The sequence below is a fragment of the Globicephala melas genome, chromosome 1 (genome assembly GCF_963455315.2).
Source record: "Globicephala melas chromosome 1, mGloMel1.2, whole genome shotgun sequence".
NCBI classification, from domain to species: Eukaryota; Metazoa; Chordata; class Mammalia; order Artiodactyla; family Delphinidae; genus Globicephala; species Globicephala melas.
In genome coordinates, this window is record NC_083314.1 from 150,015,243 (window position 1) to 150,041,651 (window position 26,409).

The following is a 26,409-nucleotide window of genomic DNA, read 5'->3' on the forward strand; positions in this document are numbered from 1 at the left end:
TTCATGGTACCTTGTTTTGACCCTAGAATTAATGTTCTTGATTTCTCAGCCCCAAAGCCCTTGATCTTATTTCTAAGCTAGTGTCTGTGGTGGGCAGTGTAAAGGTAGAGACTGCACCAGGAACCTCAGGACTGGAGGAGTTTATTAGGGAATATTGGCCTGTGAGGATTATAGGTTAGGTATGAGATATAGTGCTGATTGGGGAAAGGTGTGGGATTACAGTGGCCAGAATTGCCGTAATGGTCCATTTTTCTATGTGAGATGTTTGATTTCATTTTATTTTCAGGTTTTCTTTTATTAGTTAATTAGTTATTCAGAATGATTTTAATAACTTTTTTTCCCTTTTCTGATACTTGTGTCTGTGGTGTGCCTGTGTGTATATGCTTTTTTTTACACTGCAAATTTCAGCTTTTCTGTATTCCTTTACCTCTTCTAGGTGCATTATCTGTGATGAGGCTAGTGTTTGAGTTAGAATGGGGAAAAAGTTACTGAGGAATCAACATATGTGGTCAACATTAGGGGATGGTGAAATTATCATACATATAATAGAAGGTTATACAGCTATTAGAATAGTTTTCAGAAGTTATTTTAAAACTTCTTGATTTTTAAAAAGTGAAAAAGTTATGTAAATATATATGTTAAATTCAATATAAATGTTGCTGAATTCTATGAATTATATCACACAACGTAAAAGTCCCTATTCCCCAGAGGCAACTGCTGTTATTAAGTGCTTCTTAGGAATTCCTGATGACCTGAGAAATGCTAATGATGTAGTTTCAGGTAAAGGAGACAGCATTTAGAATTGTGTGTACATGATTTCAGCTGTGGGTGTACCTACTCACCTGAAGGGAGAAGACTTTATAAAAATATTCTGGGATGTTTTGGGGATAGAATTAGAGAGATTTGGGGAAAATACAGTTAAAATAGAAAGAAGGAAATAATAAAAAAATAATATGCATGTATTATTCTATAACAAAAATGGCATTTCTTCTTTTTAAAACAAAATGAACACTACCAAACGTAAAATAGATAGCTAGTGGGAAGCAGCTGCATAGCACAGGGAGATCAGCTCGGTGCTTTGTGACCACCTAGAGGGGTGAGATAGGGAGGGTAGGAGGGAGGGAGATGCAAGAGGGAAGAGATATGGGGACATATGTATATGTATAACTGATTCACTTTGTTATAAAGCAGAAACTAACACACCATTGTAAAGCAATTATACTCCAATAAAGATGTTAAAAAAAACAAAAAAAATGAAATTATTCTATAACCATCAAAAAAAATAAGGCAGTCTACATTTACTGATTTTGAGTGGTTTCTAAGACATATTAAGTAAAAAAAAAAAAGTGAGGTACAGAAAAATATATGTGGTAGAGAGAAGCCCATGCGCTGCAACGGAAGATCCCACATGCTGCAATGAAGATTCTGCTGGCAGCTAAGACCTGATGCAGCCAAATAAATAAATAAATAATTTTTAAAAAGAAAAATGTATGTGGTATACTGTCATTTATGGTTAAAAAAAGAATTTGGAAGGTGTTATATATTTATATGTACTCAGAATATCTCTGGTCAAAAACTGACATACTCTCTGGGGAAGGTAATTAAGGCAGTGAGGGTGCAGGAGTAGGGAACTTAATCTTTACTATTCTTTTGTATTGTTTGATTTATTTTTTTTCTCTGTGCATGTATTACCTTTTTGAAAAATATAAAATGAACTGAATTGGAATTTAGGAGATTTATTTTCTAATCCTGGTTATGTTAAAAACTAGTGATGTCCCATGAGAGACATCACTTGTCCATGCTTCAAGTTCCCATCTATAAGATGCAGATACTGGCAACTACAGCTATATTTGAGTGTGAATGTGTGTTTGTGAGAGAGAGAGAGAGAGAATCAGGTATAAAAGGTTAGCACAACCATCCAAAAACATTTATTGAATACCTAGTCTAGGTATGAAACTATATTTGACTCTAGAAATACAGAGGGAGAGATGAGGCCCTATTTTGTAAAAGTGCAAAGTGCTCTGACAATATTTGTTAAATATAATGTGCATTAGTCAAAATAGCATACTTTAATCCCTTTCCTCTGCATCAAATAAAACTATGATGGGTTACTATAATTGTGTGTGTATATTTATTTAAAGGGCAATGTATAACACTATGTTTAATCTCACAAAAACATTGAGTAAAAGATACAAAAGAATATATATATATAATATGAGTGTATTCTATAAGGTACAAAAGCAAGCAAATGTTAACTTTTTAATTTTGGCTGTGAGCATAAAGTGGTAAAACCATAAAGAATAACAAGGAAATGATCATCATAAAGGGCAGGATAATGTTATCACCAAGGCAGGGAAGGTAGAGTGGGAAAAGGCAGGGAGTTGTGATCCAGAAAGCATACACAGGGAATTTCTGGGGTGCTGGTAGTGGATGTTCATTTTATAATAACTTGTTAAGCTGTGTATTTTTTATGTACTTTACTGTTATGTTATATCTCGTGCTAAAAAATGATAAACATTAAAAGCCCATGGCTGTATGCAAAAACAATGTGACTGTTTCTATAGATCAGAGGTGGAAGAGAAACCCATAATAAATAATCATAAATGGAACTTTTGGATCTGGAAATAAGCAGAGACAGCTGAGAGCTTGACCTCCCTGGTAGTTCCTTCTCAGTCTTCTTTGCTGATTTCTCCTCTTTGACCATTGTTCTGTTCTCCTTTCTGGATAGTCATTCACTCTCTGGTGTGATCTCAAAGAGTCTCATGGCCTTTACATACACCTATATGTCAGTAACTCCCAAAATTCTATCTCTGGTTCTTCTGACTTCTTTTAACTCTAGACTCATATATTCAACTGCCTATTCAACAGCCCCACTTGGATGTTTAAGTAGATATCTCAAGCTTAACATATCCAAAATTGAACTCTGATATTCCACGTCAAGGCTGTTCTACCCTTTGCTTTCCCCATCTCAGTTGAGAATTGTAATATTCTTCTTACTCAGGTCAAACGCCCTGAAGTCTCTTTCTTTTACATGTTGCGTCCAGTCCATCAGGCATTCCTGTTGACTTTACCTTTAGAATATACCCAGAATCCTACTCCTTTTCACCACATCCATTGCTAATACCTTGATCTAAGCCACTGTCAGTCATTTATCACAGAAACCTCCGAACTGGTCTTCTTGCCCTTATCTATACTCCCCTTGCCCTGGTCAGTTCTCAACATAGCAGCTAGGTGATACTTGTAAAACATAGGTAAGATCATAGCACTCCTTTGTTTGAGACCCACCTCTGGTTCCACGTTTTACATAGAGTGAAAGCCAGAGTTCTCTCTACAATGCCAGTATGATCTGTGTCCCTCTTTCTCTCTGACCTCATTTCTTATAACTCTCTTCCCCACTATACTCCAGCCACACTAGCCTCCTTGTGGCTCCGCGAATATACTAGACCTGCTGCCTATCTTTGAGTCTTTGCACCAGCCATTTCCTTGCCTGAAACACTTTCCCCCGAGATAGGCACCTGGCCAACCACCTCACCACCTTCAAGGCTTTGCTCAAATGTTGTCATCTCAGCGAGGCTCACTTGACAACTTTATTTGAAATTCCAGCTCACATTTCACTTCTCCTTTCCCACTCTACTTTTCTTTTTCCGTAATACTTCTTACCTTCTAAAAAACTATGTAATTTATTTACTTGTTCTATTATTTATTGTCTGTATAACCCCCTAAACTATAAGTTCCAGGAGGGCAGAAATCTTTAAGTTTGTTTACTTACATATCCCAAATGCTTCAAATAATGCCTGGCGTATAGTTAGTGTTCAATTATTTGTTGAATGAATTTATGCAAGATAATGAACCAAAGCACTCCACCCTTGTCAAGGGTGTGAAGTCAGACTCATGGTATGGACTGGAATCTTGGGGAGGGCTAACCCTCCTGTGAATGGAGGCAAGAAAAAATGGCCTCTATTGCATATGGCTTTGGTTTGTGTAGAGCTGCATTTCTGCTTTCTTGTCATGACTGGAGAAAGCAGAGAAAGCTCCACGTGCTGCACACATGCCCAGTAATATGGGGGCTTTAACAGCAGAATATGAGTTCTGGGCAGCTAAGAGACTGGGTTCTGGAATTGGAATCCCTGGTTGGGGAGCTGGGAATGGGGGTGGATGGAAGCAACCAAAAAAGCCACGAGGTCAAAGCTAGAAGAGGGCTAATTCCTCCGTGTGAGAATTGACAGCAACACCTGAGATGGGGCTGAGCGGAGAAGAGCCTTGGAGGCTTAATGCTTTGGGAGGTAGAGGAAGAGAGGGCGGGATCCAAAGGGATCCAGTGATTAGCAGTTTAGGAGATGTGCTGGGACAATGAGTGTTAAAGGGAGATTAAAGAATTGACCTCTGTTTGTGTCATAGTGTTTCTAAGTGTTACAGACCTTCCCTGTTTTTTTCTGTGAAATCTTAGATACAATCTAGATTGCTTTAATGTAATCGAATTCTTCCCAGTGAATGGGAAGAGATGGTGTATCCTGAATCAGAGTTGGCACAGGGTGAGAATAGGCTGTATGTGGGGATATTTGGCATCTGGATTACATATAATTAGGAGGCAAAGTGATAGGATTTAGCGATGGTTTGGGATTAGAGACAGGAATTCAGCAATGAGATCATTGGTGACCTTGGAAAGAGCAGTCTCTGTGGAATGGTGAGTACAGAAGCCAGAATAGGGCGAGTTGCAGTATGAATGAGAGATGAGGAAAGAGAGAGAACCCATATAAACAACTTTTTTAAGAAGCTTAACTGTGACTGGAAGAGAAATTAAGGTTAAGGAACTTTTTTTTTTCAAAGTGGTGTTACTTGAACTTGTGTGTATGCCGATGAGAAGGAACCTTAAACTGGTGGAGTGAATGCTGTAAGAGGGGCTAGTTGATGTGATGAGATGAAGTGCCTGAGAAAGGAAAAGGAGGTGAGACCCAGAGCACATGTAGGTAAAAGAGAAGAGAAGGAGAGCAGGTATAAATAAAGGTAGGGTTACAGTTTCGGTGGTAGGTATAATGGCGTTGTTTGAGGGGGAGCTGCTGCTTTGGCAGCAGCACCAAATACTTTTTCCTTTGCTGCCCTACCTACCAACACACACAACAGTGTCAGTAAAGTCAAGTTTTTGGTGTTTCCTTTGAAGATACAGGGCCAGAACTTTTAATAGGTAATTTCTAACCTTGCAAGGGAGCCACGACTATAATTTGAGAGTTGTAGAATTTGAGAGTTGTAGAATTTATAGCTAGATATTTAGATACGGGCATTACAATAAGTTTACAATACTATTTGAGATAATGTATGATATAACCTCAGCTGTATGAAACATCACAAGGTTCTAGTGTCCCATATCTGCTAATCCCCTTATGTTCCAGCCCTACCGAGCAATTGCTGATCCCTAACATCCACTATTATTTCATGTATATGTCATGCCATGCCTTCTATGTGCAATGCTGAATTTTCTTCTCAGTTAAGACCTAGCTCAGATGTTGCCTCGTCCATGAAGTCTCTGTAAAGCAGTAAGTAACTTTATTGCCCCACTTTATTGCCTCTATCGTGACATGAAACAAAACCTTATAAAAGTTCAGGAATCTATTTTGCCTGTATATTCTGAATCCTGGAGGGCAGGCCCCATGTTTTATGAATCTCTTTAACACCAGGTGGTACTTTCTAAACAGTGGATTCTCAATAATCATTTGTTGAAATTAATCATTGCTAAATAGTTGAATTATCCCATAAGCACCAAAACTTTTAAAATTGTAAACATTCAGGATTGCAATCTTTCTAGATCTTTACACATATTTCTTGATTTTCTAAAGTAAATTGAACAAAATTTAACCCTCTTTGAAGATTTTAGGAGAATCATGATTCAGAAGCTAAAGTGTACAAATATATTCAGAGCTCATTGGAATGCGGAGGACCACTTACCCTATGTGGTGAACAATGTGAACGGCTTAGCCTCCTGGGCTTCTGTTAGCCTCCTGGGCTTCTGTTTTGTGGAGTTTTTAGTTTTTCATATTATTCTGCATCTCGTTTTAGCAGCTATTCTTCCCCTTTGCATTTTCTGCTTCTAATTAGATTAATCTACTAATGAATCTGTTTAGAAAACGCCATGCTTTAGAAATGAAAGTAAGTATAAGTAGACTCTATAGGGCTCTTCTGGAAATAAGGCTTTGCATGTTGGTGCATGAACTCCTCTGCTCTGTCTCTTCACTCGTTCAGCACCTTTTGGGGGTCAGCACTACATTAGTTACAAAGGCAGAACTTTATCCTTGTCTTCAAGATGTTCAGGGTTAATCTCTCTTAGCAACTCAGAGGGCTTTCTGTGTTTCTCAGCTATATTTCAGGTAATAGTTATTTTTCTTTTATTTTAGGGTTTGAATGATGTATTTTATATACAAGTAATACGGGTAGAAGGGTTTGTTTTGGTCCCCTTAATTTGATATTATATGGAATCGTAACAAGAATTGTAAGATTTGTTTTAAGCCTAAGGTTACAAAAAATACAAAGATAATGAAGTGTGTGTGTTTTCTTTTTTTACAGGAAATACAGATGAAGAGGACTGCAATTGAAGCTTTTAATGAAACAATTAAAATATTTGAAGAGCAGTGTCATACACAAGAACAACATAGCAAAGAATATATTGAGCGATTTCGGAAAGAGGGGAATGAAAAGGAAATTGAACGGTAAATCTACCTAATACCTCCAAGTGCATCAGTGACCCGAGACATCTTTTCTTCTCCAATAATCTCTGACATGTCTGCTTTTACGCCCTCAAACTTGACAGTCCTGCCATATGGAATTACTTGCTGTTCCCACTAATGGCACCAAGCTGAACCTTGTCTCTTCTGTGTTCTTTCTCCGTCCTCCAAAATTGTTGACCCCGGCTCATCCTTTAGGACTCGGTTTAGATACAACTTACTGGAAAATTTTCCCTGACTCCCTAGACTGGTGTAGGGGCTTTTTATCCCCACCCCTACAGCATCTATCCTGATCCCTAGTGTAACATTTACTGAAAGTCACACTCACTGAATTTTGAGCTTGTTGAGAGTAAGGGTGGTGGCTTATTTTCCCTGATAGCTCCAGCAGGTTTTATGGTGCCTGAGAGTACATAGTGGTGCCCATGGAATATTTGTTGAACTGAAAACCAACGGCAGCAGTCTGACAATTAGTTGAAGGCAGAGCAAGACCATTGGCAGGAAGACCAGCCTGCATGTTGCAGGTGACTGATTGCGTCTTTGTGGTCATCAGGTTAAAAGACGGTGAAGGCCTGAACCAGAGCAATGGCACGAAAGGAGGGGTAGTTAATAGAAATGCTGAGGACTTGGTGCCTGACCAGATCTGGCAGGTGTGGGAGAAGCCAAAGATAATTCCTAGATTTCTGATATTAGTGACTAAGGGATGTGTAATTCACCAAAACGGGAAGTACATCAGGGGAGTTCAGGGTTGGAACCAATGAGTTTTGAAGTTCCTGTGAAAACCCAAATGGAGTTGTCTGAGAGGCAGGCAGCTGGTTATCTGGATTTGGAACTCACAGTACAGAAGGCATTTGGGAGGCCAAAGTGTTGTAGGTGATGGTAACTGCTAAGGATGAGATTACACAGAGAGTGAGAAGCATGAGTATTGGATCTGGCAACTAAAAGAGTATTGGGAACCTTTATCAAAGCAAATTTAGTGGAGTATTAGAAAATGAGCCAAATAACATGGGGCTGAGGAGTGAAAAAGTGGATCATAAAGAAAAATGAATCACATGCAAGGGAAAAGCAAAATTATTTCTCATATTAGCACCAAAGTGTTAGTGAACTTCTGTGTGCCTAAGAGTAGTATTAAGTGCTGTGAGGCAGTATAGCTTAATGAATAAAACTGTGGGCTTAAATGCTATATTAACCATTTACTAGCTGTGTGACCTTGAGTGAGTTACTTAACTCTCTGAGCCTGTTTCTTCCTCCATAAAACTGTGGATAAAACCTTGTTGAAATGCTATGAGGACTAAGTGATACACACACACACATTTATGGTAGAGAAAGGTAGGGGTGTGTGTGTGTGTGTGTGTGTATCTTGACATATGGTATCAGTAAGTGACAGTTATTACTAATAATGAAGAAATAGAAAAGAACTTGTAGTTTAGTTGCAAAGGGAGTTAAAGTATCATGATGATGTTTTAATAGTAATATAAAACTACATATTATTGAGTGACAAGTGAGTAATGTGGACAGTTGTTGCCTTAGGATTCAGAGCACAGCAAAACTTTGTGTGCTGGAAAAGCTTAGGGCTGTCATCTACTGAGTGCTTACCAAGATGTCCCAGGCACAGTTTAGTCCTTTTACATGTATTACCACAATTAATTCACATAGTACCCCAGCTTTACTTGTTCAGTCATGGCTGGATCCAGGGCCCAAACAAGATCATCAGGATTCCCCTCATGCTGTGTCTTTTGGCTCAGTTTTTCTCTGTGTTGGCTTCATCCTCAGGCAGGCTTTCCCTACGAGGTAGCAATATTAGCTGCTGGGAGTCCTAGAATCACATGTTCACAACTTAGTCCCAGTGGAAAGAGAGAATCTCTGTTTACAATATTTCTAGTAAGAGTCCTAGATTTGACTCTCATTGGGTCAGTTTGGGTATTATTCCCATTTCTGAACAAGTCATTGTGGCCTGAGGCAGGGATAGGATGGAATGGAACACTCTTTTTTTTCTTTTTTAATTAATTAATTAATTTATTTTTGGCTGCGTTGGGTCTTCGTTGCTGCGCATGGGCTTTCTCTAGTTTGGGTGAGCAGGGTCTACTCTTCATTGTGGTGTGTGGGCTTCTCATTGCCGTGGCTTCTCTTGTTGAGCACAGGCTCTAGGGCGTGCAGGCTTCAGTAGTTGTGGCATGCAGGATTCCATAGTTGTGGCACACAGGCTTAGTTGCTCCAGGGCATGTGGGATCTTCCTGGACCAGGGCTCAAACCCATGTCCTCTGCATTGGCAGGCGGATTCTTAATCACTGCGCCACCAGGAATGGAACACTCTTATTGGCCAGGCTGGGTGGTATGGATGTTCACCTGTGAATCTGAGATGGGGGCAGGGAACATGAGGGTGCTGTTCCCAGAAGAGTAGGAATGGATATGTGCCAGGCAAAAACAGCAGATGTCCACCACACTTCAGGTGTTAGGGCTGTGTTCATACTGTGGAAAGCTCCTGCTTGGTTCGTGTTTTAGCCTTAATATGTCAAATATTTTCACAGAATTATGATGAACTATGACAAATTAAAATCACGTCTGGGTGAGATTCATGATAGCAAAATGCGTCTAGAGCAGGATTTGAAGAAACAAGCTTTGGACAACCGGGAAATAGATAAAAAAATGAACAGTATCAAACCTGACCTGATCCAGCTGCGCAAGATCCGAGATCAGCACCTTGTGTGAGTATTCTGGGACTATGTGGGAGGGATCCACCACCACCTGATTCCTACTGTGCTAGAGACCTTAGAGGTAGAAGAAGAGATTTGTCATTGAGAATTGGCCAGTGAGATTGTAAGAATTTAGGACAGCAGTCCTGTTAGTAGTCGCGGTATCAGAGTCTACCTGAAGTCAAGCGTGTGGGGCCAGTCAGAAGGTAAGACTGTAATCCATACAAATGAGCAAAATGGTTGAGTTTTAAAGGTACAGATTCCTTAATGTGTGCCTAAAACACAAAACCCAGAATCTTCGGCTACGTAGAAGAACCACAGAAACAGAAATTACCCCTCAAAGGCAAGGGCACTAATAGTGGGGGCCTACAAAGAAGTACACAGAATAGTCCGTTAAAGGGTTTTTATATTTAAGAAATAAGATTCTATATTTAAGTAATAGAAATATTACTGTTGACAGCAGGTATGAAAAATGGCACACCTGAGGAGTGATGGAAAACTGTGATTTAGCTAGATATAGGGATATTATCTAAATATAGATTGAAAGATATATTATCAGAACAAGATGTGTGGATTAAGAGTTTTAGGCCAGGTGACTGCTTCATAGAAGGAGAAAATCCATGAGAAAGGAAAATATATTAGGTTTAGTTCTAGGTAATAATAGACTGTTATGTAATATGTTTATGGGTGACTTTCATGCATGTAACACACTCAGTTCAAACTCCTGGCAGGAGGAGACAGAGTAAAGACCTCTGAGGGTTTCTTTGTGTCAGAAAGAGGGAGGGGATAAAATACAAGCTTAGAGGTTGGAACATTGGCTGTTGAGTTTCAGTAGAGGAAAATTTAAGGTGATTGTTTTGGGAGCAAACAATTATAACTACACTATACTGAGTAATTTTTAGTAGCACTCCTCTCTAGAGATCTTTCATTTTGCTACTGTGGCCAAAAAAAGTCAACGAAGTACACATAGCATACAGAAGAGCTTTGGAAGCAAGGCAGGGAGGTGCCCTTGTGTAAAAGCAGGATGTGTCTGCTCTTGGAATGCTTATATGGTTTGGGTCATATAATGAAGCTGAAGAAAGGCCCAAGAAGGCTGTGCCATGGACCAAAGGAATGAATGGAAGCACTTCTTTGCCCTGGAAAGTGATGAGATATGAAGAAACCTACCATTCCTAGGTGCATGACTAAGGGTGGCAAACTAGACCTTGAAAGTTCCTTTAACAAGTTATGTAAGCTAAATATAAGAGAATTTAGCTCTATATTTAGAATTTATCATGAATGATAAGCCATGACCTGCTTGTATCCTGCTAGGATATTTAGGGAGACACACAAAACCATTGCCTCTTTTGGAAGTGTTGCTTCCACTGTCCCATAGTCCATGCTTTGATGTTTCTAACAAAGACAATACTAGGATTGGTAGGCTTGATCTGCTCTAATGCTGAAATTGTACAGTCAGTCCTGAAAGAGACTGGTTGTATTGCTGCGTGATACTGAATATGATCTCTCTTTGGTCCTGTGTTGAAGTTGGAACAGGTTGGAATTCTGCAGCACCCAACGAGAGACTGTCATTAGTTTATCAGGTCCCTTTTGCGTGTGGACATTTCCCTGACTTCCCACTGTATAGCCCATAAGGATTTTTTGAGATTTTCTGCTGAGATTCCAATGTACTGTTTCTAGAATATTCTTGAATGCCTAAATGCAGAATTTCATTTCTTAAATATAGAATAAAATATTTCTTAAATATAAAATCCTTTATTTATTTTTACTTTATTTTTAGTTTTTGGCCATGCCATGTGGCTTGCGGGATCTTAGTTCTCCAGTCAGGCCCCACGGCAGTGAGAGCGCAAGTCCTAACCACAGGACCGCCAGGGAATTCCCTAAAAGCCTTTAAAATTCCTTTTCAAAAAAAGGAGTTCATTTGCAATTCTTTTTCATCAGGAGCTAGTTTTCATGATTACCATTTACTTTTCTTGGTATTCATAAACCTGAATGCAAAATAAAGAATAATTTGCCATAACACAACTTACTCTTCCTGACTAATAAACTATGACTTATTGCCACCCTAAAGTAGGCTCTGTGTAGTGTGTGTCAGTCCATCCACAGCTACGCCCAAAGTAACATTATTATCAGTGATTGGATCATCATTAGCAGCTGATCATATTTTATTTGATCATATTTTAAAAAGCTGGGATAAGTACCTGATCAGATAGATGATAAAATATCAGGCTCCAGAAAGATCTCAGGAGACTGAAACTGTGATCCAAATTGAATATCATAGAACTTAATTTGAATAAATGTCATCTTACACATAGCTCCAAAAAGTCAACTTCCTGAAAGTAAAAATTGGAGAGGCAAGATGGGGCAGCTGTGTGTATGAGGAATTCTGAAGGATATTATTACTGTGTCAGTAATTGTTCGGTAAAGGTACACATTGTGACTACAAAAGTTAGTTTAATCTTACATTAAAATGTATCCTAAATAAGCCATTAAAAGTCCCATTCTCTTATGCTGGGTAAACACTCCTTGAGTACAGGAAGCCATCTCTTTATCTGAGGATAATAGGTCCTGGAAAAAAAAGTCCACTTAAAGTTAATCCATTTCAAAAAAAACACCGCTAATCCATTTCAAAGGGTGTGCTGGAATTTTCCATTTGCCCTCTCAGTTTCTACTCTTCATCTTTCTCTACCCTGCTCTGTGCCTAAGAAAACGGATCTATTTGCCCTCTGGCTTCTAATTAGTTTTGGCCATTTGGAGGCACTGGCAGGAGATGAGAGGGCAGGAGGAGAGTGAAGTAAGAATATTTATTTTCTGGCTTCCTCTCTGTGTGATCACAGTGAGTTGGCTGTGTCCTCATTCTCTACCAAAGGTGGCACTCTCCATACGATACTCTCTGGGTTCAAGTCACTGCTGTCTCCAACTGATTCTTCAGTTCTAGGAGAGGTTATGTCTTCCCACTACTGCTAGCCCCAGGGAGTTTCTCTAAAACATCTCAAGACCTTTGTAAATAGTAAACTCTCCTCAACTACCAGTTTGACTGTGCCTTCTGCTTCTAGCCAAGGCCCTAACTGATACAAATTAGGCGAAATGTCATAGTATGAAATGTCATAGTACACAGTAAACAAAATGATAGTTTGATGAGGGATTTTATGTTGAAGATAAAATTGAACATAAAGAAAATAAGTTCATCCTATGTGAACTGAATTTATGTTGTAACTTCAACTTCATATCTTTTTTAGAATAAACAAAGAAAAAAACCTCACAGTTAGTGACAGAATGAGAATTGGATGTCAGGTCTTTGATGCTTTGTTCAGGTTTTCCCCCTAGAATGTACTGTTTTATATGTGGCATTACTCAATAACAGTAAGTTAAATATGAATTAACATGCTAAATTTACTTGAGCTTTTTAAAAATCATTTTTAGAAGCTAGTCAGTTCCTGGCATTGTTATTAGATGTTTAAGGAGTCAGAACTATATAGTAGTATTTGAAATGGACTTTTGGGAGATTAGAAAAGTTGCCTGTGTCAGAAGGCAGAGACCATCATAGATGGAGCGTGAACCAAAATATTCTTCTCTTTCGCCTGGATTTTCCTGGGTGTCTTAACTTCCTTGTGGCAGAAAGGGAAGCTCAGTTTACAGAGGTTGGTGGTTTACAAGAAAATGGGGACTCAAGAGAAAATGTGGTGTAGTTTGTTCATTTTAAGCCTTTTACCCAGTGTGCTTGTCTCTTTATTTAATAAAGGAAAGATCAGTTCTTCAAGGATAGAAAACTTTGGATGTTAAGAGTGCTTAGAGGAGGGTATCTGGATATTTTGCTAAGAGAAGTGATAGTGTAGGATGGGGTTTGTTACTAAATAAATTCTATCAAGATCATATGTTAGTTGTTTTCCAGTTTCACTAAGCATACAAAATGAAATCCAGGTTAACTGAAGAACATGTCTCATTGAGAAAGGCTGTGTAATCTGTCTTAAAATAACTTTAAAATTAGGTGTGATGCCAAGTTATCTAGTGTACTTGGGGTCAGAGGGAGATACAAGATGACCTTGGAGTTGACCCTGAAGACTTTGTTAAAAGTGGCCCACCTACAGATATTTACTGACTATTTATTGAATATCTACCATGTGCTGGCACTGTTTTCAGCATTTGGAATAGCCATGAGCAGGACAGATCCCTTTCTTTAAAGCAGCTTACATTTTAGCTGGGGAGACAAACATAACCAAGTGAAAATAATGAATTTCAGGGAGTTTCCTGGTGGTCCAGTGGTTAGGACTCAGCGCTTTCACTACTGTGGCCCGGGTTCAATCCCTGGTTGGGGACTAAGATCCCACAAGCCGCGCAGCGTGGCCAAAAAAAAAAAAAAAAAAAAAAACCATTAAAAAAATGAATTGCAGGCAAGTACTATGAAGATGATAAAATAAAGAAAAGTGTAGAGTGACTGGTGGACTGCCTTAGTTGGGACAATTTAGGGTAGTCTTCCCTGAGATGTTTATGATGACACCTGAATGATCAGGGGCCTGGTTGGAGGATGGTGATGAATGAAAGAGTTTTTATACTCCACTGAAGTTTCAGGCCATCGTCCATCTCAGCGGAACGAGATGAAATGGTTTATTTCATTTTACATCTAAAATGTTGGTATATTTTGAAATACTGTGATTTACCTGGTGATGAAGTAGATTTGTATTAATTACTCAGATTGCCACCCGGAATTTCTTGTGGCTTGCTTAGGTGCAAAAATAGACCTTGAAATTCTGTTTTAGAATTTAACTCAAGTTAGTAGTAGGCCAGTGAGGGATTGCATACTCTGGTTTAGTGGAGATTGCAAATGTGACACCATGCTCACCTAACTAATGATTTCAGAAACAAGTGTCCCATTGTGTTTGAGTGCAAGTATATGTGTGCTTGTGGTTATATAACCTTCTAGAAAAGGAAAGTGAAAAGTGAGAGAAGTGCCTAATTTCAAGTAGCTTTCTGTGTTTCTGCCTTTTTGCAAAAAGTTGAAGGAAAAGTAATGGAGAAACAAGTTTAGGGAAATCTCTGGCCATTCTTAGTGGGACTGGGGAAAATAAGTTCCTGGACCCTGGAAGTTTGTCCAGGCAGAGTTTGCATAGACACTGACACTGGTGTCTTCCCTCTGGCAGGTGGCTCAATCACAAAGGAGTAAGACAGAAGCGCCTAAATGCCTGGCTGGGAATCAAGAATGAGGATGCTGCTGAGTAAGTTCTCTCTGTACCTTTCTGTCAGAGGGCTTTGTTTCCAGGATAAGACATGGGACTTCTTAATACATACTGAGTGCTGGTTCTCTTTGTTACTTGAGGACATTTGAATCAAGAACTTTGCACCTCTTTAAATTGAATTGCCTCAAGAATACCCTATAGGCACTTGAGTTCAAAGACCTGATGAACCATATGAAACCTGGATGCTTAAGCATTGCTCATTCAGACATTCATGTGTCAGGTTATTGGATGAAACATGTGAATTCTGTGCTTTCTGCATAATAGCAAATAATAAAGCGGTTAAAAAAAATCCAACTAATTGCAATTCCACTTTGTCATTTTGTGGTTTAAGATTTAGAAGAGAGTGTTATTCGTGAATTTGCTTTTAGATATAAGTAAACTGATCGTTAGAATAATATTTTAACATTTAATTTTTAGGACCTATTTTATCAATGAGGAAGATGAAAACCTGCCCCATTATGATGAGAAAACCTGGTTTGTTGAGGATATCAATCGAGTACAAGCAGAGGACTTGCTTTATGGGAAACCTGATGGTGCATTCTTAATTCGTGAGAGTAGCAAGAAAGGATGTTATGCTTGCTCTGTGGTGTAAGTCTTCTCTGGGGGTATAACCTTTTGAAAACTTCCTCATTGATTAATAGAAAATCAACCCCTCCTAAAGTTCAGATCAAATTAGTTGAAGTACAATAAAATGAGGAACCATGGCTTAGACCATTAATATTAGTACAAAGAAAACAGTTAGTTGCTTTAAGAGAAATACCATCTGAAATTATTTCGGGGATTTTAATTTAAATGGTAAGCAGACTAGGCCCTGCATTGTTGCTATTGGACTTTAGGTATCTGTGAAAAGTAACTTGAGATTTTCAATTGAAAAGATCACTTAATTCTTTAGTAGTCTCCTGCTTGCCTAACTTGGCCTTCATTGTCATACTAAGGAAGGCTTGATTAAACAACTGTTTTTACTTCAGAAGAAAAACTATCTAAAATTTGTACTTAAATAGTATTCTGTTGAGGTTGTGATAGAAAATGTTGGATGTGTTCTGTAAGATGATCTTATGACTTTGTTTGGAAAAGCCTATTTTCCTTTTAATGGAAAGTGAAGTTCTGGGGACAATTAATCATGCCTCAGTGAGATTTTGCCAAAGTGTTGTATATATATTCCTTAAAAAGGCAACTGTTTTCATTGACAAAGACCATACCTAGAGTGGAGGTACAGTATGATGGTCATGAGAGCAAGGTTTGGGGCCAGATATACAGGATTCAGATCCTGACTCTACCACTTACTAGATATGTGACCTAGGGTAAGTTACTTAAACTTTCTTTGCCTAGTTTCCTTATTTGTAAAATAAGGATAATAATAATATCTACTTAAGGGTTTTTAAAGTATTACTCGAGTTAATATATATGATTTAATATACTTTGATCAGTGCTGGAACATAGTAAATAAATGTTATCTACTAATATTATTATGATAATGATGCTGCTGATGGACATGCCAGAAGGCAAAGATGACAAAATGATTTTGCCCTCAAAGAGGACAAAGTGGTGACAATAGACAAAAGACACTCATATTAACGGAATGCTTAGTGCTTTACATGATCATCTTGTCCTTAGTGGTCTGTCTCTGTCATGCAGTCATAGTTTAAATCCAACTTTACCTGGTTTCAAAGCCCGCATTTTTCTTTTGCACCACACTTTCTTCATTTCACAGTTAAATATCCAAGATAAACAAAATCACTGTGACATAGGTATCACTAGTAGGCTGTGTGCATGAAGAACTAATTCTGATGGAGAAAGAGGGTTGGGAGATTTTGTGGAAGAGGTGGCATTTGAACTGGACTTTGAAAGGATATTGAAAAGTGGGACATCTATGGGCAAAAAGTAAGGCAGGAATTGGATTAGTATTATCCAAAGATAGAGCTACTTGAAACATTTCATTTCTCTCTGACCTGGGCTCAGATACTCAAGTTTATTTGAGTGGAAGTGGCAGGAGAAGATGGCTCTTGCAGGCTCTGAGATCTTTTAAGAACAATAAAAAGAAGGAAGACAATAAGCCCAGCACATCAGTAGTCCCTCACTCTTATGTAGGTCGTTGGGTGGCAGCCTGTGGGTTAAAGACTTGGCTGGTGGAAAATGCTCCTCAGCAGCTCAGCTAATTCCTGGGAGACCAAGGAGCAGCTTGAGTATCTTGGGGAGCTGTATTCTTTTTCTCCTTCTCCTTCCTTTAGCCACAGACTTAATCAGACCCAAGTCCACAGCAGTGTGGATTTCTGTTGCCTATGAAAACCAACTGCAGTAATATATCATATTGGGGTTCACTTTTGGAGAGATTGGAAGCAAAAGAGTCTGGCATCACAGACTTCCACTTGTTTGTTAGCCACTCCAGCTACAGAAAGCCTGCTTACAGTGATTTCTCAGTTTACTCAGGACATTTGCTGAAGTTAGGGATGTGAATAAGTTCAGTTTTTAAGGAGACTCATAGCAAAATTAAAATGATCATGTAGTAGGAAGTCAAGGCATAAAACTCACTTGTTTTTCCATTTTAATATCTGTAAATGACATTATAAAGAAGCCTAAGAAGAAATTGCTTAACTCTACAGCCTTCTCAGGCTAGAGCCAACAATATATGTGTTTCACTAGGTTAAGGAGTTAGGTAGTGAGCACTTGTGATCCTTATTGTTATTGCCATTTGGGGTAAGAAATTTGATTAGGGATAGAACAATTAGATCAACAAGGAAACAGAAGACTTGAACAACACTATAAAACAACTAGACCTAACAGCCATCTCTAGAACACTCCATCTAACAACAGCAGAATACACATTCTTCTCAAGTGCACATGAAACATTATACAGGCTAGACTCTAGGTTAGGCCACAAGTCTCAATAAATAGGGTTGAAATCATACAAAATATGTTGTCTATACCACAATGGAAAGAAATGAGAAAGTAAAAATAAGGAAATTTGGGAAATTCACAAATGTGGACAATAAATAACACACTCCTAAATAATCAGTAGATCAAAAAAGGAAAACAAGGGAAATTAGAAAATACTTCGAGTTAAAAAGAGAAACACAGGGGCTTCCCTGGTGGCGCAGTGGTTGAGAGTCCGCCTGCCGATGCAGAGGACACGGGTTCGTGCCCCGGTCTGGGAAGATCCCACATGCCGCGGAGCGGCTGGGCCCGTGAGCCATGGCTGTTGAGCCTGCGCGTCTGGAACCTGTGCTCCACAATGGGAGAGGCCACAACAGTGAGAGGCCCACATACCGAAAAAAAAAAAAAAAAAAAAAGAGAAACACAAAATTCAAAACTTATGGAATGCAGCTAAAGCAGTGCTAAGAGGGAAATTTATAACTGTAAGCATTTATATTAAAAAAGCTCTCAAATCAATAACCTACCCTTCTTTCACCTTAAGAAACTAAAAAAAGAAGAACAAACTAAACCCAAGCAAGCAAAAGGAAGGGAATAATAAAGATTAGAACTGAATTATATAAAATAGAGAATAGAAAACAATTGAGGAGGGCTTCCCTGGTGGCACAGTGGTTAAGAATCCGCCTGCCAATGCAGGGGACATGGGTTCAAGCCCTGGTCTGGGAAGATCCCACGTGCTGCAGAGCAACTAAGCCCGTGTGCCACAGCTACTGAGGCTGCACTCTAGAGCCCATGACCCACAACTGCTGAAGCCCGCACACCTAGAACCCATGCTCCGCAACAAGAGAAGCCACCGCAATGAGAAGATGACGCACCACAACGAAGAGTAGCCCCCGCTCACCGCAACTAGAGAAAGCCTGCGCACAGCAACGAAGACCCAACATAGACAAAAATAAATAAATAAAATAAATAATTTTTTTTAAAAAGGAAACAATTGAGGAAATCAGTGAAACCAGAAATTGGGATGAACAAATAGTTAAAGTCTCGCACACACACACATACACACACGGGAGAGAGAGAAGACACAAATTACTAAAATCAGGATGAAAGAGGGGATGCTACTTGTAGTCCTTACAGAAATAAAAAAAAATAATAATGGAATACTATGAATAATTATATGCTAACAAATTAAACAACCTAGATGAAATGGACAAATTCCTGGAAGCACACAAACTACCAAAACTGACTTAAGAGGAAGTAGAAATTCTGAATAGAACTATAACAAGTAAAGAAATTGGCTTCACTGGTGAATTCTACCAAATATTGTAAAAGGAATTAACACAAGTCCTTCACAAACTCTTCCAAAAAATAGGAGAGAACACTTCCTAATTCATTTTATGAAGGCATATTCCTTATGAATATAGACATAAAATTCTTTAACAAAACACTAGCAAAGCAACTCCAGCAGCATATAAAAAGGATTATAAACCATGACTAAGTAGAATTCATCTTAGGAATGCCAAGAGGTTCAACATTAAAAACTCAATGTAATAAACCATATTAATAGAATTAAGGACAAAAATCAACTGACAATAATCTACTGATTATTTCAGTAGACTCAGAAAAAGCATTTGACACTCTTACATGTTAAAAAACACTGAATAAACTAGGAACAGGAGGGCACTTCCTCAGCCTGATAATGAAAAACCCACAGCTAATATCATACTTAGTGGTAAAAGACTGAATGCTTAAGATCAGGAAGAAGACAAGGATGTCTGCTCTCACCACTTCTAATCATTGTACAGAAGGTTCTAGCTAGGGCATTTAGGCAAGGAAAAGAAATAAAAGGTATCCAGATTGGAAAAGAAGAAGTAAACTATTAGAGCTAGTAAATGAGTTCAGCAAGGTTGCAGGTTAAAAGATTAGGATACCAAAAATCAGTTGTGTTTCTATATACTAGCAGTGAGTAATCTGAAAATGAAATGAAGACATTCTATTTATAATGGCATAAAAAATGCCTAGGCTTAAAAAAATGCAAAAGCTATACAGTGAAAACTATGAAACATCATTGAAAGAACTTAAAGAAAACCTAAATAAGTGGAAAAACATCCGTGTTCATGGATGGCAGTGCTTCCCAAATTGATCTATGTGTTCAGTGTAATCCCCATAGACAGTACCAGCTGGCTTTTTCCAGAAATGTCAGGACGATCTTAAAATTCATACGAAAATGCAAGGGATCCAGAACAGCTAAAATAACCTGAAAGAATAGAAAAGAGTTGAAGTACACCTCCCAATTTGACAACTTACAACAAAGCTGTAGTAATCAAAATTGTGAGGTACTAACATAAGATTAAACATGTAGATCAATGAATAGAAATGAGAGCCAGGAAGTAAACCCTTACAATTATGGTCAGTTGGTTTTCAACAAGGGTCTCAAGACCATTCAAAGGGGAAAAAATAGTCATTTCAACACATGGTGCTGGGACAACTGGTGAGCCACATGCAGCAGAATGAGGTTGGACCCCTGCTTCACACCATATACAAAAATTAACTCAAAGTGTATCTTAGGGACTTCCCTGGTGGTCCAGTGGTTAAGAATCCACCTTCCAATGCAGGGGACATGGGTTCGATCCCTGGTCGGGGAACTAAGATCCCACATGCAACAGGGCAACTAAGCCCGGGCACCACAGCTAGAGTCTGCGTGCTGCAATTAGAGAGAAGCCCATGCACTGCAACAAAAAGATCCCGTGTGCTGCAACTAAGACCCGACCAGCCAAAAATAAATAAATAAATATTTTTTAAAAAACCCAAAATGTATCATAGAACTAAATGTAAGAGCTAAAAGATAAAACACTTAGGAGAAAAGATTAGGTATAAATCTTTGTGACTCTGGATTAGGCAGTGGTCTCTTACACATCAAAAACACAGACGACAAAAGAAAAAGACAAATTGGACTTCACCGTAATTAAAGACTTTGTGCATCAAAGGACACTATCAAGAAAGTAAAAAAGACAACCCACAGAATGGAAGGAAATATTTGCAAATCATATATCTAAGCAACTAGTGTCTAATATATAAAGAACTCTTAACAATAAAAAGACAAGTGCCTCAATTAAAAATGGGCAAAGGATTCAAGTAGACACTTCTTTAAAGAAGATATATAAATGGTCAATAAGCATATGAAAAGATGCTCAATGTCATTAGTCATTAGGGAACTGTAAATCAAAACCACCATGAGATACTACAAGGATGATGGTAATCAAAGAGATGGACAATAACAAGTGTTGACAGGGATGTGGAGAAATTAGAACCCTCATACACTGCTGGCAGGAATTTAAAATGGTGCAACCACTTCAGAAAACAGTTCGGCAGTTTCTCAAGTTTAACTTTCTTTTTGGCAGGGTTGGGGGGTGCCATGCCACGCAGCTTGTGGGATCTTAGTTCGCCAACCAGGGATTGAACCCAGGGCCATGGTGGTGAAAGCACTGAGTCCTAACCACTGGACCTCTGGGGAATTCCCAAGAAGTTTAACTTATGACTCAACAGTTCCCCTCATAGGTATATATCCAAGAGAACTGAAAACCCATGTCCATACAAAAACTTGTACATGACTATTCACTATAGCCAAAAAGTGTTAACAATCCAGGTGTCCCATCAATTGATGAATGGACAACCAAATTGTGGCATATCCATACAATAGAATATTACTCAGCCATGAGGAGAAATGAAGTATCAATACATGCTACCACACAGAACTTTGACAATGGTGTATTAAGTGAACGTAGCCAGACCAAAAAGATTGAGTGATACTGTATGATTCCATTTATATGAAATGTCCAGAATAGGCAAATCCGTAGTGACAGTAGGTTAGTGGTTGCCTGGGTCTAGGGGGAGGGAGGAATACAGAGTGACTACTAATGGATACATGGTTTCTTTTTAGGGAGTGAGATAGTGGTGATTGTTGCACAACCTTATGAATATTCTAAAACCCACTGATTTGCACACTTAATTTTTTTTTTTTTTGGTTTGTTTTGCCCCCTGCAGTGCATTCTTGCCTAATGGGGGTCCAGAGCTGAGTGATTAAATGCAGCCATCCATTTTAGCTACCAGGTCTTGGGAAATGAAGGGTATCTCTGTGACAAGTCTGTAGGGGTGGGGGGGCAACACATGGGTGTGATATCGTACAAGCTTTGATTGACAAAAAGCTTCTACTTCTCCTTTGCAGAACAACTGCTCTCAGACTTCTGTTCATTTAGGGTCCCTTTATCTGTTGCTATCCGCCTTAATTCCCTGTGGTGTTTGTGTGTTGTATCGTTGCAGTGCTGATGGGGAAGTGAAGCACTGCGTGATCTACAGCACTGCTCGGGGCTATGGCTTTGCAGAGCCCTACAACCTGTACAGCTCACTGAAGGAGCTGGTGCTCCACTACCAGCAGACATCCCTCGTCCAGCACAATGACTCCCTCAACGTCAGGCTTGCCTACCCTGTCCACGCACAGATGCCCTCGCTCTGCAGATAAAGAGGGAGTGGGAAGAGCGGTGGCTCTCTAGCGATTTTTATACAGTTTTTATTAGACTATGAGGGCATTCTTTCTACGTAGACTGCTTGTTTTGCACAAGAAGTGATTCTGTGAATGTGAAGTGGAGAGGCCGAGCAGCAGCCGGCCAGAATGGGGGCATACAGGGCCTGGGGTTCTCTGTGACTCACCGCTGCACTGACATAGGAAGCTGGGAGCAGATGCTGTTTTTTGGAAAGTCTGTTTCATTGGGGTTTTTATTTAGCCAGGCACCCTCAACAGAACACATTAGGCCTGATGGGGGTGAGGGTTATATCTGGAAGCCTCTGAGGAGTCCATGTCCTCTTCTGAGAGGCCATGTTGCTCTGAGAGTGTGGTGGGGCATGGCCCTTCTTTCTTCCTCCCAACAAGGCGGTGGTTTTGGTTCGGTGGTAGAATGGCATTTGGTGAAAAAGACAACCAAAGGAAAATGGGGAGGCTTGGGATTTCATTTAAAGAATCTTAATCCATGGGTAAAAAACTTTCAGCCCAAGGTACTTAACCAACATCGTTTAGGCGTCAGCATCTCAGTAGCTCCTCCCTTTAAAGAAGCATTATGTTTAGAAACCAAATTGATCCCAGCAAAACGATTGTTGCCAGACTAAGGTCTGATGGAAGAAGGCGGCACTAGTATCTGAATGCACACTTCTGTACCAAAACTTGAAAGTAAAACTAGAGACTTTGTTAGTTTTAGCAAACACTAAAATTGGTCAGTGTAACTCCTTTTGCCCTGCCCTTGTTTCTCTGAGGTGAGGAATAGTGTTCTTTTCGTGGGCTGGTGAGCTTTGAATCATAAAATGAAGTTGGTACTTGTGTGGTGTTTCCTTAGCCTAAAGAATGATCTGTTGTTTGAAACCTTTGTAACTTGTGTGTATGAGTAAAGAAAAGGTGCAATCCAGTGCTTTTAGATGGCTTGATATACCAAATAATGATGTAGAACAACATTCTTATATGTGCTTCCCCAAGTTTAAATGCCCAGCAGAAATAGTCAACATGGTTTAATTTCCCGTCATCTCCTGTCGTTTGCTGGGTAGGGCCCAGGGGAACCATAGGTGGCTAAGGCTGTAGCTGGAAGGGAGCCAGACTGCGGTCAGGGACTTCAGTAAATCACAGGCCCAAGGGCTCTGGTTTCCAGGGCGAGGGTCATACCACATTACCCATGTGCTTTCATACAGTGGTTTCTGAAACTTCTGCAAGGAGAGGAAGGGATGGCTTGGAGTTTAGACTGTTAGCCGAAGCCATCTGGAAGCTTTTTTCTTTGCCTTTTTTGTGATCCTGCCATTAAGATGATGTGCACAGACTGTCCTCATGCTCCAGTGGCCCTGATTTTAGGCCAGGAATCTTCTGCTTCATGTGATTTAAGCCTTCCAGCTGAGTGAAGCTGGGCAAATGGAGCTGGAGGCAGCCTCAACTCCTACCTCCATTATGCGCCACCCTCCTCAGTCAACACTCGTTTGACAAATAGAGTCCAGCTGCCTCTGAGCCAATCCTAGAGCCATAATAGGCTCGAATGAGTCAGCTGTTTGAGCCCAAAGCTGTGCAGTCAGGCATCCTGGCTGAGCTACAGAAGTCAATATCTGAGTCTTGGTGAATAAATAAGGTTTACACCTAGGGAAACTCTAGTTTTGGGGATGAAAGAAACAAATTTTGCTTTCCCTGAGCACTTATCTTGGTGACAGGATCTAGAATGGACCATGACATAGAAATAGATTAAAAATTTGGGGGAGAACCTCCAGAGTTACTGACAGTGAAGATAGAAAGAAAAGGGGCATATCTTTGGCTTTTCCTTGGTTATGTTGCAGTTTCAGGATTGGGTGAGGCAGACAAATGAAACCCCCTCCAGTGTCACTGTTCTGACCTAAGCCCTTAACTAGTTGATAGCCAGCTGAAATCCCTTCCCCATATTGCCAGATTGCTGAACCTGCTTAAGCAGCTAGATGCTCAAGATTGGGTGCAAGGAATCCCTTCTTTCTGGTACTAAAATTTAGTGTGTCCTGGGTAGCTCTTAAAATAAACGAAAAGGAGAATGAGGATGAACCATGTGTTGCTCCTTATCAGGCAGCGTTAAGGGTGTGCAGGGAGAGCGCAAGCGCCATCTACCATCTACACTTGGGCTGGCTTGTGGAGCAGGGCTACTCATTTTTAAGTCATACATTCCTTCACTTTTTTCTTTCCTGTTTTTCATTACTGAATTTGTTGCTTTGTGGGAACTAAGACCTAGGGATCATTTGAGAAGTTGGAAAGTATCTTTTCTGAGGAGTTGCCATGTGATTTGCTTGATCTTGACCAGTGGAAATGGCATAGGGACCAGTCTGCTAACCACTTAGAGGGGTAGTATGCAGCTCTTTTACTCCATGGTCTTGGCAGCAGGTCTTGGCCTCCTTCCTCAGAACCTAGCTCTGTGTGTTATCCCATGATCTGGGCCCTGGGATTCTCTCTCGGCATCTTAACTGCAGCCTCAGTGAGGCAGAGGGTAAAGAGACAGACCAAGACCAGAGGGGCTCATTGTTTTCCTGGCTAGAGAAGCTGGCCACCAACACGGAAGCAGCTTGGGGCTGGCTGGACACTGGTCAGAGGCCTATCTTTTCCAGGTCGAGCTTTCATCACAGAACAATGCTCTGTCTCCATCTGGCCATAGATGCTAACTAAGCCTTGGCCATGCCTCAGGCCTGTATAGGCTAGTGGTGTCCTTACCACTGATTTGGTCAAGGTTGAGGACTTCTGATTACCGCCCCTACCCTGTCTCCAGGCCTCGATGGAATCCCCGCTCATTTTGGACCCTCAAGTGCTTTGCAGAAGCTCTGAGAGCCAATGTGGTGTCTTCCACCAGTCTCCTCTTGCAGCAAGGAACCAGCCTCATGGGTCCTCTTGGGCCAAGAATTGCATCTGGGCAATTACTGGTTTTTCAAGTTGGTCTCTTGCCAGTTAAGACTCCTTAGTAGATCTGTTTGAGGCTTCAGTGGCCTCAAAGCAGAGGGTCCAGATGGGGGCCTGGCTGGGCCCTCTGCTGTCACCTGCTCAGCCTTGCTCTAACTCCAGCCACTTGTGACAGACAACCTTGTTTCCTTACAAACTCCAGCATGTGACTTTGGTGCCCTGTTGTTACTCGTGAAAAACCTATTCTTCTGTTGTCTTTGGTGTAGTCAAAAAAATTCATGTAGTTACGTAAAAATATCAGATTTACAAGGAAGCCAACTGTATGTCTTGTGTTGGGACAATTCATAATGTAGTTCCTAGACCACTTTTGCAAATTGTTCTTGTCACCAGGTGTGTTCAGACATTGCTGTGCAGTTGTGGGGGAGGGTGGGGGGAAGGTGAGGGGAGATACTTTTTGGTCTTTTTGTTTTTTACCTTCCCCAAGTGGGGACAGTCTGGCCAACTTGCTCCAGTAATACAATAAAGACATTGCAATAAAGCACCTTTTTGTTCTCATGCTATGGAGGGGTGGGCTGGGCGCGCGGGGGGCGGGGGGGCGGGCAAAAGGAAGAGGACTGGGGTATTGAAAAACCCCGAAGCTCCCAAACCTTCTCCGCCGTGGCACCAAAAGATCAAGATCAGTCCTGGGGTTGAATTGGGGTTACCAGAGGCTCTCTTCTTCCCCTGAAGAGGAAGTCAAGCCTGTCAGGCATGATGCCAGAATCCTGTCCACCAACACAGCACACAGGGAGACTCAGAAACTAACCCTGATAAAGTTAAACGTGAGAGCCCTTTTGTCCTCACCCCATTCTTATCAGAAAGGCCACTTAATTGATTCTTAATACCTGTCTCTGCCCAGCAGTGTGTTTGCATGCTCTTTTGTGGGGGCAGGGGTGTGGGCTGTCTTAGTCTGCCTGTCCTCTTGTTGCCTCCGGCCATCACCCTCTTTGTTGAGGTTCCTACATGTTGGGAACATAATCAGCAAACATGTGACCAGCACTGTGGGCAAAGGGCACCGCAGTTCTCATCCTTGTCACTCAGGCCCCACTCACCTGTGTACTGAATTACAAATCAGACTGAAGGGCAATAATCTATTGTTCTAAATGACCTTGCCAACGTCCTTCCTCCCCACTGCACTTAGCTACATAGCACCCTCAAGGCCACTGCTAGGAACCACGGATGATTTCCCCTAATTCCGAGAGCTTTTCCCACCCTCGGCATGGGATGCTCAAACTCCTATCTATCTCCAGCCCAGTCCTCTCTTCTGAACTCCACCTGCTGGCGGGATATCTCAAATGGGGCCTTGGGTGTCCCACAGGACTGCAAACTTTTTGTCTACTTAATGAGTAAACATATGCTTGGCTGTGAATTCCCTTACCTTCCTACCACCAAACCTATAACTGGTCTGCATCCACATAACTCCTCTCCCTCTCACC

General features: G+C 40.4%; 1 protein-coding gene across 2 annotated transcripts in view; it reads left to right on the forward strand.

The window, feature by feature from the left end:
• Positions 1-25,385, forward strand: part of PIK3R3 (phosphoinositide-3-kinase regulatory subunit 3) — an 85,596-nt gene extending 60,211 nt beyond the window's left edge. For both annotated transcript variants that reach the window (XM_060305968.1, XM_060305975.1), the window contains exons 7-11: positions 6,556-6,698; positions 9,239-9,415; positions 14,539-14,613; positions 15,052-15,222; positions 21,823-25,385. In XM_060305968.1, the coding sequence (XP_060161951.1) occupies positions 6,556-6,698; positions 9,239-9,415; positions 14,539-14,613; positions 15,052-15,222; positions 21,823-22,021 (765 nt within the window). In that variant the 3' untranslated portion in view covers positions 22,022-25,385. The remainder of the gene's footprint in view (positions 1-6,555; positions 6,699-9,238; positions 9,416-14,538; positions 14,614-15,051; positions 15,223-21,822) is intronic.
• The last annotated feature ends 1,024 nt before the right edge of the window (positions 25,386-26,409 follow it).